Raw genomic sequence first — 17,860 nt, 5'->3', positions numbered from 1 at the left:
TTTCATAGGATACTTGCTTAGTTCAAGGGGTATGCTCTGGTCTTCTATCTTCTAATGTGCTGGACAGTACTAGTGTGCCTTGGGTGCAGTTCTTTATCTTGGTCCTGTACAACTTACAGTAGTAGTCACATTATGCCTACTTAATACAGAATGTGACTCATGGAGGCAGATTTACCAACATACTGATTTTAATGGTTTTAAATAAACTCATATTCACTAAATCGAATTGAAAAAGCATAAGCAAATTAAAACGCAGTAAAAACTTTCATGGACTTACAAATTAAATTTACCCCCAAACCTACAAATTAACTAAAGATTGTTGCAATTTGCCTAGGACAGCTAGCTCCCATTGACTGCTTAACAGCTTTTAGAAGGTGTATTTGTACATTTGCTTTTTTGTGGTTTTGATGAATAATAAATAGTAGAAAAAATGCAATTTTTTACATGAAAAAGTCAAGTTTTAGTGCACAGAAACACAAATTGTGAAAAAAATAAATCTGCCACTTAGACACTTGCAAATTTGTGGTATTTGTGTCAATTACCATGGTCTGATGACACCTAAACTGTGCAAAAAGGTAAGGCTGGTGCTGATAAAGCAAATAGGTATCATTGTGCAATGTACCATAGGAGCTTGTGTGTGAGAAGTGAATGTCCATAGCATTATATTAGAAATAAACATATAAACCAATTTCCAATGAAGTCCACAATAGTTCAATAGGTCATTCAGTAATTTTGCATCTGTCTCGATAAAGGTTACATGTTGTTAACCTGGGAAATAACAAGGCTTTATTCTTTCACAATTATGAGTGCCCCAGATGCCTTCTGCCAGTCACTAACTCATTCTGTGTGGGGACCCATGAGCCTTTATTTGATATTGACTTTCTTCCCTTTGCTGCTAGTCTAACAAAAAAAAAAAATAGCTTTGCTTATTAGCTGTCATTCTCAGAGCACATGAGCTGTGCAATCAGAGCACCCTCCATGCTGTTTGTGGCATTATTGTAATTAATCCCTATTCCAGTTACTCTGCAGGAGCTGGGATGAACCCTGGTGTTTGCATTGGCACACACAATTTTCCACGGATGCATCTATTTCCACATAACTAGAATGCCAAGAATCTAGTTCATTATACTCTATTTCTGTCTCAATAAAATCATTTTCCTTCTAACAGTTCAAAGGGGTGCATTAAAATGCATTACTTAGTAATGGAACCTAATATGTATTTTAACCTTTAGAGGACATTAGGCTTTAATCATGATATACGTTTACTATCCTCATTTTGACACCAATAAAGCTGATAAAATCCAAAAATTTAAATGAGTGGGGATCATGAGCTGAAACAAATTTTTCTTATTTCTCGCAAGCAGAATCTCTATTTTTTCTGTTCTCGAAGCATTACCACTTGTTAGATATGATTATTAGAGATGTTTTTCAAAAATGTACATAAAGTAATTGCTAAACATTTAGGCTGTAAGGGTGACAAAGTTCCCACTGTCCCTCTATCTCTTGTAACTAGCTCTGGTTAGTAACCAGCTACACAAGTGCTAGGCTTGATAAATAGTTTTGTGATTATATTCTGAGAATATTTATGATCTTGGCAAAACGAGAGACATTGTTACATATGAGAAGATATACTTAAAAAAAATATTTTTTTCAAAGGGTAGATTCTTAGTTCTGCATTTTTCAGTCTTGCGGTTTTGCAAAACGAATGTGACATGTCTTAAAAAAAAATATAATATGCAGGGATGGACTTGAAAAAATATATAGAATATTTATGAAGTGCATTTGGCCCACCATAGCAGGAGCAAAACTACAAATGCTTCATTTGTGTCTTAACTGTGCACATCAGTCTGTGTAGGAATATCTAAAGAGCATTGATTTGGTAAATGGGAAATCAAAAAGTTAGAAAGACTCCCTCATTTGCAGGAAACTCCCTCATGGGAAATAAATTGAATTTATTTTTAAAAACAAATAGCTTTGATGGCCCCAATGGATTTTTAAGTTACAGTTCCATTAAACAGTAGTAGAAAATTGCAGTGTAATGAATGTTACAGCATTCCTCTACAATAGGCAAAATAATTACTGTATACTGTAGGCATACATTGTTGGGAATTGTTGGGAAGTGATATATGGTTCTTCAATATCAGGCGGTGTATTTGCAATAGCAATAAGCTTGGTTTCAGAGTTTTTTTTCTATATATGTCTGACTGTTGTTGTTTTTTTAAATTATGCCCTGTCCTAAAACAGAAAAAGGGATGTAAGTGAGATATTTGAATAACATCTCAAATTACATAATATTACTTAAAAAAATATATTGTAGACCAACTATTATGTCAGGTGCTGAGACGTAGCACAGGTATAAAGAATATACAGCAAAATATCACCCTAAATCGAAATGTTTGAATGAGAATCACTTGTGATTTATTGCTAGTTTTGAAAGATTTTGCACTGGTCTACAGGCAAAATATCATCCACAAACTACCAACGACATTTTTTATTGTTGACAAAATGGCTGATAATGAGTCAGAAACACAATGTTTCAAATGTAAGGATGGATTCATGAATCCAGTAGTAGTGATTTTTAGCTTTTGCTTATATCTTCACTAGTGATGGGCGAAATGTTTCGCCAGGCATGGATTTGCGGCGAATTTCCGTGTTTCTCCATTGGCGGATTGTCGCGCGAAACGGATGAAAAAATTCGCCGCGGAAAATTCACCGCACGTCCAAAAATTGTCGCCGGCGTAAAAAAAGAATTGTCGCAGGCGCCAAAATAATAGCCGCACGACAAAATAATAGCCGCGGGCGACAAAACAATAGCCGCGCGACAAAATAATAGCCGCGCGACAAAATAATAGCCGCGGGCGACGAAACAATAGTCGCGCGACAAAATAATAGCCGCGTGCGACGAAACAATAGCCGCGGGCGACGAAATAATAGCCGCGCGACAACATAATATCTGCGCGCGACGAAACAATAGCCTCGCGACAAAATAATAAAATTTTTTTTGTCGCACGACATTTTCGCCGTTTCGCGAATTTTTCGCCGTTTCGCGGATCTCTTTAAAGATTCGCTAATTTTTCGGCGAAGCGGAACAGATTCGCTCATCACTAATCTTCACCAAATAACTCAGTGTCATTGATTCTGTGTAAATGTTTTTCTATTGCATCAGTTATTAACAAACTGGATACATTTGGCTCTTACTAGATCACTATTAGGTGTATACTTGTAAAAATGTAAATAGTTTAGTGATTTATATTTCCAGCTTGATATCCACTCCTGCTTAAATTTACTCATTTTGTCATGGTGTTTTTGGTGGTTACTGGTGTACATTACATTTTTCCATTTGTAAACAAATCACCAGAAGCCAATATTTTTCTTGCAATCTCCCTTTAGATTTTTCTTTTTGGTTTAAACAGAGGTGACACTGATTGGCTTGCCTATTGTGGCCTGACAGCAGTTGATGGTTCATTACCTTAATTTGTTTTCCACAAATGCAACCCACATGGTGCTGTCATATGAAATAAGATAGGCTTTTGATTGTATCTAATAGGGTTTAAATGAGTCAGACTTTTTTTCTCTGAATTTGCTCTAGGTGCCTTAATTGAAAGGGCAGTGATTGTTTTATCTACAAAACATGTAATAAGTTCAAAACCTATTGCCTTCTATCAAATTCTCTAATAAGTGTCACTGGAAACAAAGACCCCAGCTTTTCTTCATTATAAAGAGGCCATGGAAGGAAAATTAGATGAGATGGAGTGACTGGTTATTATGGTACAGTGCCCAAAAGGACATAAGCAAGCTAGGCTTTCTATAGCAGGTTCAATAACCATACTTAGGATACCTGACCCTCAGATTTCTCCTTCTTTTCCCTTTACTGCCTCTCATGTTCATTCCTTTCCTACTCTTTGTTTTTGCATTTTTGGTATTCTCTTGTGGCAGTATTTTGTTATTTGGTAAATTACTTGGAAAATCATTTGAGTTGGTGGGCAACTATACTAGATCCACTGAATGCAAATGAATTTGATTTAAATTCAGTGCAATTAAAGAAGCCATCCTATCTGGATTTTCTAGAAGCACCCCAATCATTTACATGATCTGTCAACCTTACATTGTATATTCCTCTGTCTGGTAGTGGGTTCCATGCCACCATGCTCAACAGTTTTTTTTGCCGCGAGCAACAATTTTATTACGCAGGCTACAATGAAATTCACTGCAAATCATTGCCTGCCGAATTATTTTGCCCATCACTAATCTCCATACCTTAAGTCTACTAAAAATTAATAAGCATTAAAGAAACCCAATAGGATTGTTTTGCCTCCTCCCTCTTAGAATGTAAGCTCTTGCAAGCAGGGTCCTGCCCTTATCCAGGGCCCTATCCAATTGTAACTGTAAACCATTTTTCAGGAATTGTTTATATGTACGTAACCCTTTCTTGGCACACTCACTTATTTTGAGCTGTATACAGGAGATTTGGGTTCCCTTTGCAGATAAAAGGTACTGGGAACTGGGATTTTAGCGCAGTGCCTCCACCTAGTGGACACTGAGGAGCACACCTTAAGGGGATTTCCACTAGGAAATAATCACACAGTTTGCAGCAAATATCAACTTTATATAATGAAGTGAAAATGAAATAGCATTAACATGCAAACAGTAATAACCCTGCTTTGGAAACCTGTGGGGTTTAGTAACTACTGGCTCAGTCTCTTCCAGAACACAGTCCCACACTCCACTCCTGGAGGAAATACCCTTTCCCAGTTCAGTTCTGGCAAAGTCCCTTCCACAGAGCTCTCTCTGTATCCCCAGGTAGCGCTACCTTTCCCAAAGTACATCTCCCTTTGGATAGGCAGTTACTCCCACGTAGCAGGCACACGAAAAACACCTGTCCTCATACAGGGGACACACACAGGAGACTTTCAATACCTTTCCTCAGATGGATAAATCACCTTGAGATCCCAGGATTTAGGCATCTGACCACAGTGTAGCAGATCTCTCTTTAAAGCTGGCACAGCCGTTACAGCCACTGCTCACTCGATTTCAGTCTCAACTGCTGGCAAAACAGGGGATTCCTTTTCCCCAACTTCACTAGAGCTGGATGCAGCCTCTAGAGTACTCACTTTACTGGGCCCTGTTGATCCCAGGCTCAATGGAACTTCCACCTGGGTCAGCACTATATCAGAGTGCCAAGGGAGTGGTCTCCCTTTTAACCAATAAGACACATTTGCAAAACTCTAAACTGATACATGGGTCTTTGCCCAGTAATAGCACAAACCAAGGAAGCTGCTGGGTTTAAAGCCATAGGGACATGTTAACCCTATGTATGAGTCCCTACATGTACATGTTAACTGTTTGGTCTTGCTATACCCCTTTACTCTGTAAAGTGCTGCGTGAAATGACGTCGCTATATAAATTACAGTATAATAATAATAAGGATTTATTATATCTTAGTTGAAATTAAGTACAAGGTACTGTTTTATTAATACATAGAATAAGAAAATCATTTTTAAAAATGTATATTATTTGCTTAAAATGGAGTCTATGGGAGATGGCCTTCCCGTAATTCGTAGCTTTCTGGATAAAGTGTTTCGGGATAACAGATCCCTGTACAGGCTTTTTATGTTGTGAAATGTTGTTTACCATTGGATATGTTCAGTTTACTACTACTTTTCTCCTGTGTTTTGTTGAGAGGATAGCAACATTTACATTTTTAACTTTGGTTACCTGGAGCTATATATATAGGGATTTGTGTCTTGTCAAAGGCAGAAAAATGCTAAATCAAAATCTGTAATCTAGAACACTCAAGTGCCTCAGTGACTTCACCCACACAGGTCACACAGACAGGTTAAAGTTATCATATACAATATAGCTTTTCCGTGTGCCGTAACCGCCACAGTCATTTTTAAATACTATTTTCTCTTGTGAATGAGAGTCAATGCTCTTCAATTTGTATTTTTTTTTTATCTACCGACTTACATATGAGGGAAAAATTCCTAGTGACATATATTGCAAATATGGCATATATTTCTTTTATTAATCAAAATAAATGAATCCAGTTTTACTCTAAAATTTTATTTACTTGTGCGGAATCCTTGAAAACTATGTTGATCATGAACTAGGCTGGTGAAGTATGCAATACTGTAATATGCTATGAATGTAATCCACCAGTTGCCATGGAATCAAGCCTTCGTCGTAGGAATTAAAGAAATAGCAAGGGAAATGCCAGGGTTTTTTTTTCTTGAATTTAATAAGCACATCCCAAAGTAAAGTTATTATTAAAGGGCTTACCCAAATGATTCCCTCAAATCCCCATAGTCGTATTACAGGATGGGGACATTGCATTATTTTAAACAAATATACTTTGTCCCAGAATGCTTTTGCAGAACGTAGTTGCTCCCATGGTGATAAAGAACATTGGTGAGCTGATGTTGTAATTTACTTGAATTGAAAAGCTTGTTACCATGGTATTTCTAGATGCAATATACTGAACTAGCATTTGTATAAGAGCATGTAGGATTTAACCTCTTTGCTGCTGAATAGACCCAAGGGCTCATACATACAGGTTCTAATTACATTTTCATGCACTTTAAATGCAGTCTAAATGCATGCAACAAGTATGCTGCTCTGCAGCCTTTATTCGTGTGTTTTTAGTTTTTTTTCTATATACATCATTTTCTAGTGTTTGATGCACATTCAAAATTAATTGGTGAGTCTGTAGAATTATGGTACAAACGCAAGTACTGTGTTTTACATGCATTTTTGACACTTATGAACATGTGTTCTTCCATAAATTATTGGAGCGTTCAATTATGCATATTTGATTGCTAATAAACACAGTAAAAAAAGATATATGTGAAATGCATCGTAATCACATTGTAACAGGTTTAGAAGGCATATCTGCTTATACAGTATGTGCATTTTTCACTTGAGTAAGTAGCCTTAAACATGTTTTGCTGCAATGCATTAGAGACATCTATAGTACATAAGAGCAAATTACAGCACACCAGCCACCATAAGAAACAATAAGTAGCAATCCTATTTTACTCCTTTTGCAATACTGAAGTAAAGAGAGATATCCAGATGGGGTGAAATGTGCAGAATCCATTCTATTCAATAGATAGGGTCCATTTCTATGGGGTAGGTGTACCTTTTTTCTTTTTAGGGAACAAATCCCCAGTAAAAACTCATGTTTATAGAAATGACTCATTTATGCTTCTTAAGAGATAGGGGTTTTTCACTGAATCTCATTGAATGCATTTTACCCATTGCCAATGTGGACTCTAAATCTAAAGGTATCCTTGAGTCATTACTTCTCAATTCCTTTATAAAACAATTATATTTCTATCCATAGCTAACTCTGAATAACAATGAAAAACAGCTCCTTCCAAGAAGTCTGCCTCAATATAAAACCAATTGCATACAGAGATATCACCAGAATTATACTGTAGGTTTAGACTAAAACATCTCTAACATTAACCCTTGCTTATGGTGTGCTTATTCTCTTTCCAGTGGCTAGCATCCAGAAGCTTCCTGCTTCATCGGTACTAACAGATATCAGTTTTCCTATGAGAGGCAGAAAAGGAATGGTGGACTGGGCACGGAATTCTGAAGACAAGGTGGTCATACCAAAAAGTATCTTCACTCCTATACCATCAGGTATTACACCTAATATAACAATACTAACTGACACATTATGATTTGTATTTACAAATTGAATTATTTTTGATAATTTTCCACATAGTAAGATAAGAAAAACACATTGGTAAAAATAAATTTGAGCTAGCGTGAATATGATACTTCATATTTTTTTGCATGATTATATAGCTGACAAACCAAGAACATCACATATAACCAACTTACATACATGGCACAAAAAAGGTCCACGAGTATCACATTCACTTTAAAAATGGTGAATTAAAAAAAAGAACCCCAAAATGAAAAACAAAAAAAAATATATACTAGCAGGGGTGCTTATTTATGCTCACTTCCATTTATACTCATGGAGAATGATAATCAACGATTGTAAATCTCCATAAAAATTGTTAAATCTGTGAAGAACTCAGGGAACATATGGGTTTCTAGCAAAACAATGACTGGTACCAGCAATGACTGCATCTTTAATTGCAGATGACAGTTACTATGGCTAATTTGAAGTTTCACATGTGCTGCTGTTCAATATTTTTAGCTGAATAGTCTAATAACTATCAATGAACATTGATTAGTTGTTGATTACTTTACAATAGCTGTAATAAGGTAGCTAAAGTAAAAAGAGGTGAACTAACAAAATCCTAATTTCTAGAAAGCCACCATTTTTTAAAAGCCTATGCCTTTTTCTCAGTGATGTTAAAAGGACACATAATATAAATGATAAATTAATAAATAAACAAAAATATCAAGAATAAGCCCACAAGCTATCACTTATCAAATGTAACTTTTCACATTATAGTTTAACTAATAATATCAAGTACCTAATAAAGTTTAGGTTACCCTTTCATTTTAGAAGAACTTCAAATGTTCTTCAACTGCTGTCATTTCCTGAAATATGTAGTAGTATAATATGTATGTAGTGGGATATTGGACCATTCTTTAAGTTATGAGGGGGACATTACGTCAACCCTGGGCAGAAGTGCAAGAGCACTAAACGAAGTAAATATTGGTGGTGCACTTCAACATAAATGGTGCTTACTGCAGGGTCAAATATAAATACTTCATGTGTCAAACAGTTAAATACAAGCAGGGCACTCTTGCAGTAACCCTACCCATTTTAACCCCAACTAAAATTTGGGGTCCCCTTCAGGGACAAAAAAAAAAACTGCAGGTTAACAAAAAATATACAGTATGTGTTGACTCCCTAGCTTGCATGTCTGAATGAAGAGCCGGTTAGGGGAAGTGTAAGCTGATGTGCCATCTTTTCCCACTTTCACGTATACAACACTGCCGAAAGTAGGTAGCACTGTATTTATGGGGCTTCAGGGACAAAAAAAAAAACTGCAGGTTAACAAAAAATATACAGTATGTGTTGACTCCCTAGCTTGCATGTCTGAATGAAGAGCCGGTTAGGGGAAGTGTAAGCTGATGTGCCATCTTTTCCCACTTTCACGTATACAACACTGCCGAAAGTAGGTAGCACTGTATTTATGGGGCTTCTACAGGTGTCTGTCATCAGAAACAGAGTTCTGAGACCTGTGCCAGTTCTTAAAACCAGAAAGGAAGTGCGCAAACTGCAAAAAAGGCTACAGTTATTTTGCAATTCCTAGTGGTACATTACCCCTAAAAACTCTCCATTTCTTTAAATGAAGTAGAAACACTCAGTATTTCAAAACTTCTCTCCAAAAATAAATTTGTGGAAAAGAAAAAAAAAACCTGTGGGGGATCATGGTTACAATGTTGACACAATACAGAGCTAAGCATTATGTCAGTGGCGCTGTTTTGCTTTTAAAATGCTGGCAGGTTTGCCTAAAATGTAGGGCGCCAGCACGTGAGCAGCATGCTGTTCTATCTTGACTTATCTGCAACAATGCTTCTTCTAATTTCTTGTAGGCTTTATGTACAAAATATGGGCACCTTTAAATACTGTGTGTGCATTAAATAGAGTTTGAAAGGAGATACAGTGGTGTACCAGCATTGCACAGTACCCTATTTTATAACTGATCCATACACTGGTCACTTCATTTTAACTGGATAACACAATCACGGCCCTGAAGGGTTTATTCCAATTGTACAAAAAAAGGATTTTATAAATATATTAATATTAGTTAATTATATTCACTGGCACATACTACTGTACAATGCATATACCATGCATAAAATAGCTTTTTAATTAATAATGAGAATGCAAAGAAGCGATCTCTATATATTGCCAGGAAATAAAAAATATCTATGGCCATATCAAGATGAAGGTAAACTGGTTGTTGTTAATAATAGTGATTAAGCTAATACTAGCCAGTGCGCACAAGCTTTATAAGTATCAAAATATATAAACAAACTTATGTTTTAGGGAAACTTCTTCAAACCTTTCTTCTTACTCTGAAGAAATTTAATGGAAATGGTATTTTACATTTCCAGCCTGTGAATTGCTTTTGTTTCCCTTTCAGTTGGTTGGGTTGACACTTTCTTACATTATGGAGAATATTGTACCTACATAGAATAATCAGAAGAGTGGCTTAGTGGCTTTCCAAATAAGAAATGTAACATAAAGAAGAATGAAAGGTTATATCTGTATTTAGAGGGCAAAACAATTTAAAGGAACAGTAACACCAAATAATTAAAGTGTTTTAAAGCAATTAAAATATAATGTACTGTTGCGTTGCACTTGTACAACTGGTAACAGAAAAGCAAATGGCACTCAGGGCTGCAAACAAGGGCAAAGACCCTTTTAAAAGTTTATTGCGGAGGTGCAATGTTTTGGGGCAAAGTGACCCCTTTATCAAGCTTGATAAAGGGGTCACTTTGCCCCGAAACGTTGCACCTCCGCAATAAACTTTTAAAAGGGTCTTTGCCCTTGTTTGCAGCCCTGAGTGCCATTTGCTTTTCTGTTGTTTAAGTGTTTTTGGAGGGTGCCGATCCCCCCAGCGGTGTGCACCGGGCATATAACTCTGGAGTGCTAGGGTGTGCGGATAAGGTCTCTGTGGTACACTTGTACAACTGGTGCCTTTGCTTCAAAAACATTACTATAGTTTATATAAACAAGCTGCTGTGTAGGGATCAGGTACTCCAGCATGCATTCTGCCTTCCCTTCCTGCTTCATTTGCAATTTGTGGATCTGATTGGCTGAATCTTGCCAGCCAATGGTATCACAGATATACTAATGAAGTGAGAGAGGGAAGGCATGGGCAGTAACCTGTTCAGTGTCAACTTTTTATTTTGGCTGCCTGCCAAGTACTCATCTGCTGTAATCATCAAAATCCCCTGATGAGAGAGCAGAGAGAGATCTGTGAGAGCTTAGCAGCGTCTGTCTCTTCAAAACTACACATTTTAAATAAAAAGGATGCTTTACATAAGTGTTTTTTTTCTCACAGGGGCTGTTCAAATTCAGACTATTGTCTGAAGCTGAACATCCCCTTTAAAATAAAATATTAGGATTATGATTTAAAAAAACGTGATAGTTATGCAGTTAAAACATTTGAACATTTTTGTAAAACTTTGGCATTTGAAAACTTGAGAGGTCATGTAGAAGTTAATGGGAGTTGTCCTAGGCAAAATTAAAAGTATTTATTGAATTTGAGTTTGAAGAGTAAATTAGGAATTTTAGGCGGTTTTATAAGTTTTTTATTCTGATTTTTTAATCAATAGGTTACATTTGCATTCTTTTTGTAAATTCAAGGCTACTTCAAGTGGAAAAAATATGAAAATTAACATTTTGATAAATAGGCCTTTTAAAGTATACTCTTCACCAGTTTCTAATTCTTTATATCTTCATTATATTAGTTACTTTTGATGGTCTTTTAATTACATTGCATAGAGTTGGTCTACTTTATCAAAAGAAACATATTTTTAATATGTTGTTTTCCTAAAATGTTACACTTAATTCATAAACTCAAAACTTTATAAAACAACTTCATCCCTACAAAAAGTTTAATCTCTGTTTAATACACTATGGAACTCCATTAGACTAACTTATATTCAGTCAAATAAGCTTCCTTTATTTTCCCTTTAGATCTTGATGAATCCACAGTGTATGTACTTGGAGCAGTGTTCTATAAAACCTTAGGAATATTGTTGCCTACTTTGAGGTAAGTGCTTTATACATCAGCTGTCTTATTTATATTGTGACATATTCTCATTGGTTTATATCAGTAGTTCTCAACCTGTGGGTCGGGACCCCTTTGGGGGTCGAACAACCCTTTCACAGGGGTCGCCTAAGACCATCGGAAAACACATATTTCCAATTGTCTTAGGAATAATTCTATGGTTGGGGGTCACCACAACATGAGGAACTGTATTAAAGGGTCCCGGCATTAGAAAGGTTGAAAACCACTGGTTTATATGAATAATTTATTAGCTGCAGTGGAGCTAAAGTAACCCGTAGTGTAGCTAAAGTAAATGGAGTAATTCTGGTGCAAAAACAGTGATGGTCAATACAACAGTTACATGTTTGTACATCATAATAACATACCTGTTGCTTAAAGAAGAAGGAAAGGCTAATAAAGAGTTAATCTCAAGCTGCAGGCATACCTTCAGTTGTCTCAATAGCGCCCTTAAGTCTCCCCATATTTCGCCTGTTTAGAAGATCTGAAGCCAAACAGGAAGAAAAAACACTGAGCTGTTTAAAGAAACTTCCCACAATGCCTCACTCCTACACAGACAAAGACAAGCTCCTGAGTAAGGGCATGCACATTTGACTTATGCTGTGAGCGCGCTTTCAATCTCACAACCAGGAGCACTCGCGTCTAGGGGAGGGAGAAGGTTCGCGGATGCGCATTAACTTAGGCGACGCCATGTTGGGCTAATTTAAATATCCAACATATCACAATACATGATAAAGAGCGCTAACAAACATCGGCGAGTGCTCTGAAAATACTTACAGAAAAGGTAAAAAAATGTAGCAATCAGCTACAGGTACATGAGGCCTATGTATGTATGGGGTCGCACTTTTAACCCTTTCCTTCTCCTTTAGTGTTAATAGAGGTAAAACCTGTATCTGTAGAAAACCATATTGAAATGTTTGCCGTTGGCCCCTTATCTTCTTTTTCAAATACTATCAAATGTTTCAGTAGATGTAATGTAGTGCAATACCATCTCAGAGTAATAGTCAACACATAACAACTCGGTACTATGTAGATTACTCATTTGTTTGTGTGAAATTCTTTACAGCTTTATTCAGCACAATGAAAACAGTGTGTGTTTAATTTTATTTTTATAAATTTCAGAGTAAGTGCATATGATTTTTGATTGTTAGAGTTGAAGATCTGGGTTCATTATGTGTCATGCGTGCATGGAAGTAACAGTCAAGCTACTCCACAAAGTAGCTAGTTTTCTGGAAATACCGTATTTTCCGGCGTATAAGACGACTTTTTAACCCCGAAAAATCTGTGCCAAAGTCGGGGGTCATCTTATACGCCGGATACTTACCTGAACCTTGCTTCCTGGTCTTCCTGGTGCGGCCTGCACGATCACATTTTCGTTGCCACAGCAACGGGAGACGCGCTACGCGGGAAAACGCGCTACGCTGGGAGACGCGCTACGCTGGGAGACGCGGCGGGGGCGGGGATACACATACTCTGCAGCTCCGGGTATCTCTGTGCCGCCAGTCCTTCAGGCTTTCTGAGATCTGCTAGAGCTAAACATTTCTTTGTCCCACTGATATTGAAAGCCTCGGAGAAGCCCCGCAAATTCTTTCCTGCCTCTGCCTGTTATCATACAAGCCGTATTTTACGGCGTATAGTCGGGGGTCGTCTTATACGCCCAGTCGCCTTATGCGCCGGAAAATACGGTATGATGTTTTGGTACACATGCAGAGTCAGTTTTTTGGGTGTGGGATTCTGTTTCTAACACATTGTTGTTTATATTTTAAAATAATATAAACTCATTAGTAAACAAGACAACCAAAACTATATGTACAATGCGCCAAAACATATTTATTCTCGTAGGAATAAAGAAATCAAGATATATTAATCCCCAAGCAGCAATTCAGACTGTGACTTGACCAGATAAACCAAACAAGACAGATATAATAATAAAGCTGCTCATGGCATCAGTAAAATAATCTGGTCAAAAACTGCTTCAATAGCTGCTTCACAGTTCAATGAATCTCCCCTACTGTCTTTGTCAGGGTTTTATTGATTTTGGTTGAACATAGAAGGCTTTCATTAATAAGACAATTACCACCTATACAGCAGGTCAGGTTAGCTTTCTTTCATTATTAATGACCTTAAATAATGCACTCTGGTAAACTACTATAAAAGTGTTTACTCACCCAAAGATGTTTCTTTGCCCTATGAGCATGTTTAGATACATACACAGACACACACACATACATTTTTTTGCTTTGTGCATTTGCACCTCTGTTAGTAAATTAACTCTATAAGTAATATGATATAAAGATACCTTTTATCAAGTATTGGTTTGTTCATATATGCATTGAAATGACATTAAATATTTCTAGTTAAGAATTTAATTAATAAAGGCCACAGTTGATTTTGTACTTTGCTAAGTGGATAAAAAAGACAGGTTGGACACACGTTTAAATATTTATCAGATTTACATCCCCGTGCTCGCCAGTTCATATGCTCCCCTGATCCACCAATGTGGTAATATGTCTGCCTTTGGCTCTAAAATGTTTAAAGGTATGAAATCTAATCAGCAGAATGATACGTGGTTGCTCAACCACACACACAGGTGGGACACATTAAAAAAATTTTATTTCATGCAATAAAGTTAGTGAAGGCTACAGCCATAACTATAGGGCTCTAGCCATAAAACCCATACTATTTTCTTCATGAAAATCCCTTTTTTGTTACGAAAATACTGCAGCTAAGCTTCAGAGTGCTGAACATTTACAATTTACATTTGCCATCAATTCAGGCAGTGTTCCATTCGTTTGCTCACAGAATCCACAGAAGAGTTGGGCTGCATGACCTTCCATTATGAGCCCATGAAGAAGAATGTTTCAATTCACTCTGCTGAAATATTAATTTCACATTCAATCCAGTCTAGAGAGCAAGTCTGGCTCAACTGGATACTTTAACAAAAGTAATGAAGAACCATTAACTACTTTTACATATTACTAAATTGCAGTTCTAAATATAATACTGATACACATTTATTTTAAAAAATAGGAGAATACATTCGGTGAGACAGTTAGATGATGTGCCTCGAGCAGTCTTTGCATGCTTTATTATGCAGCAGTACACCGGTTGACATATTGGGTTTTTATTTAATAATAGTAAAAGACAAGTACTTTTTAATATATTTTATTCTGATGATAAACTATCAAAACCATAACTAAAAAAATTCATGAACCTGTTAAATGGATGAACTTCCATAATAAAGTTTATGCACATGAACTAATACACTGCAGTAAATTTCTGCTACACAGTCCAATAGGGGTTAATGTAATAACAGGTGCAAAGTTTTCTCCCCTTACAGTCAATAGGAAGATAATAAGAACACAGCATAATAGGTCTGGTGTTGTTAACTGTTTTTGTGGATTACTAGGCCTGGGCATACATTAGTCCATGTGTCATCCTCACAAGATGTACTTCAAAATGTTAATTCTGCAGGATGGTCATTTCTATTAACATATAATATTTCTCTTTTATGAAAGGTTAAGGCAAAAGCACCTATATATAGTAAAATACATTTTTTTTACTAAAGCAACTTCACAGTATCATTAAATTTATTTGTAAATGTAATTGTTATTGAAAGCAATATCTTTCTGTCCCTTCTTTCTGTACACTCCACTACTTGCCCTGCCTACTAGTGACGAGCTAAACTGACCCGTTTTGCCCAAAAAATTGCAAAACCAAGGAAACATTTGCAAATTGGGAAAATTTTGCCAAAATGTTGGCTTTTTTTAATGTTTTTTTCTTCTTCATCAAATGCATTGAAGCCAATGCTTTTTCAAACAACATGGCAAAATTCAGGCACAGATTCACAAAATCAGCTCATCCCTACTGCCTAAATGAACTACTGAAGCAATGTCTGCTTTCTTACAGCCAAGATACCAGTTCCCACAATGTTTTGCATGTTTCTATGATTCTTCTTTGTGGGTCTTTATATTAGGACATTGCAAGCATTGTTGGTATTGTAGTCTTGAATGGAGGAAAACTCGCTGCTGCTTTCATTTCATGGTTGTGAGGACTACAAATGTAGAAAATAGAAAGAAACAGTCAGATACTGATTCAGTGACTTTAAAGGCATTCACAAAATACTACTGACTAAAGTCATTGAACATTTTTATTTAATGCATATTGGAACATTGTTTACATTACATTTTCTTTCATTATGAAAACATTTTTGCTGTATTTGGTGGAGTTTCCCTTTAATAAGTACCACTAACCTATTAGCCCTGAACAAAATAACCAATCCATTTATGCAAATCATTTTTCCGCAATGCTTTTTTGTAGACTCCATACAGCATAACATTTTGTTTTTGTATTATGCAGGCTGGAGATGTGATTATCAAGCTATTTTTTTATAACCCTTTATACTTTTCCAATATTACAAAAGTGACAGTGTTTCTGATTTGTACCAAAAATGACTAAACCGAACAGAAATATGGCTCTAAAATAAATGTGTTTAAAATGCCCATTATGTCAAATTTGACAGCAGAAGGATACAATTCTAAGGGAAATTACTAGACTTAAAAAGAAATGCATTTTGTCTGACATACCTAAACAGCAGGATCTCAAAAGTTTTTTATCAGACCACTTCTCATAAAATATTCAAACAATGCATGCATGGGAAATAATGATATAGTTTATATTCAACAATGTTGTGTTGTCACCATATCACACATTTTTTAGCACCATCAGACATCAATTTTAGTCAATTTTATTGTTTTTCCTGCTATTTTGCTTCAAGTAGTTCTCAACATCAGTACCAAAATAGTACTCAGCACATTATGTACCATGGACAGCTGTGATAAATATACCATTTCAGTACAATAAGGGCTAATAGTTCAAGTATCACTTTATCACTGAAGTAAATATTTTTACTTGATCAAGACAAACTAGATATTTTTACCATCCTTCATAACATATATATCATCCCATGCTTTTCATCTGGGTTTTGACTGCCACATATTTTTCTTATATCTTTATCTTTGAAAATCAAATAATGTTACTATACTATTTTATTTTTATTCTTTCTTTATTAAGTACATGTATGGGACCTGTTATCCAGAATGCTCTGGACCTGGGGTTTTCTGGATAAGGGATCTTTCCATATTTTGGATCTCTATACCTTAAGTTTACTAAAAATAATTGAAATATTAATTAAACCCAATAAGATTGGTTTGTCACCAATATGGATTAATTATATCTTAGTTGGGATCAAGTACAAGGGACTGTTTTATTATTACAGAGAAAAAGGAAATCATTTTTCAAAATTAGAATTATTTGCTTAAAAGGAAGTCTATGGGACATGGCCTCTCTGTAATTTGGGACTTTCTGGATAAGGGGTTTCCAGATAACGGATCCCATACCCGAACCAACAAATTTCACAGTGCTGTTACAAATATTACCATTCACATCAGCCTCAGTGAAAATTACAATCTAAAGTCCCTATTACACTCTAGGGTCACTTTTATCAGAAACCAATTAACCTGTCTGTGTGTTATTGGAGTGTCAAAGGAAACCAGAGTACCCTGAGAAAGCCCACACAAATACAGAGAGAGCAGGCAAACTTCTTGCAGATATTGCCCTGGCAGGAATCAAACCCGCAAGGCAAAGGGGCAGATTTACTAATCCACGAACGGACCGAAAGCGCCCGAACGCATTTTTTCGTAATGATCTGTATTTTTGCAACTTTTTCGTCGCTGCCGCAACTTTTTCTTATGTCCCGTGATTTTTTCGGCGCCATCGCAACTTTTTTGTACGAAATAATAATCGCGCTAAATACGATAAAGTTGTGATGGCGACAAAAAAGTTGCGACAAATACGAAAAATCGCGAGGGCGACGAAAAAGTCGCAAAATTTTATTTTCCAATACCATTTTTTCCTTTTCGGGATTCGGATTCGTGGATTAGTAAATCTGCCCATCATATGAGCTGTGTATAAAGTCTTGTAGCTAAAATAATATACATTTTAACTGGATTTGGTCTTGCATTAGAGAAGGGCTCTTTGACTAAGCCCTAACCATAACCAATATTGTCATTTTGCTTCGCTGCTTTTTAAGTCCTACCCCCTCAGAAGCAATATTCCAATAC

The 17,860-nt window shown here is 36.2% G+C and overlaps 1 protein-coding gene across 4 annotated transcripts in view; it reads left to right on the top strand.

Annotated features, from left to right (window-relative positions):
• adgrb3 (adhesion G protein-coupled receptor B3) overlaps positions 1–17,860 on the top strand; it is a 475,647-nt gene that overhangs the window by 270,553 nt on the left and 187,234 nt on the right. For all 4 annotated transcript variants that reach the window (XM_012963496.3, XM_004914501.4, XM_002936321.5 and 1 more), the window contains 2 exons: positions 7,501–7,647; positions 11,648–11,723. In XM_012963496.3, the coding sequence (XP_012818950.1) occupies positions 7,501–7,647; positions 11,648–11,723 (223 nt within the window). The remainder of the gene's footprint in view (positions 1–7,500; positions 7,648–11,647; positions 11,724–17,860) is intronic.

Source organism: Xenopus tropicalis, chromosome 5, assembly GCF_000004195.4.
Source record: "Xenopus tropicalis strain Nigerian chromosome 5, UCB_Xtro_10.0, whole genome shotgun sequence".
Classification (NCBI taxonomy): domain Eukaryota; kingdom Metazoa; phylum Chordata; class Amphibia; order Anura; family Pipidae; genus Xenopus; species Xenopus tropicalis.
This window is presented reverse-complemented; position numbering and strand designations above follow the sequence as displayed.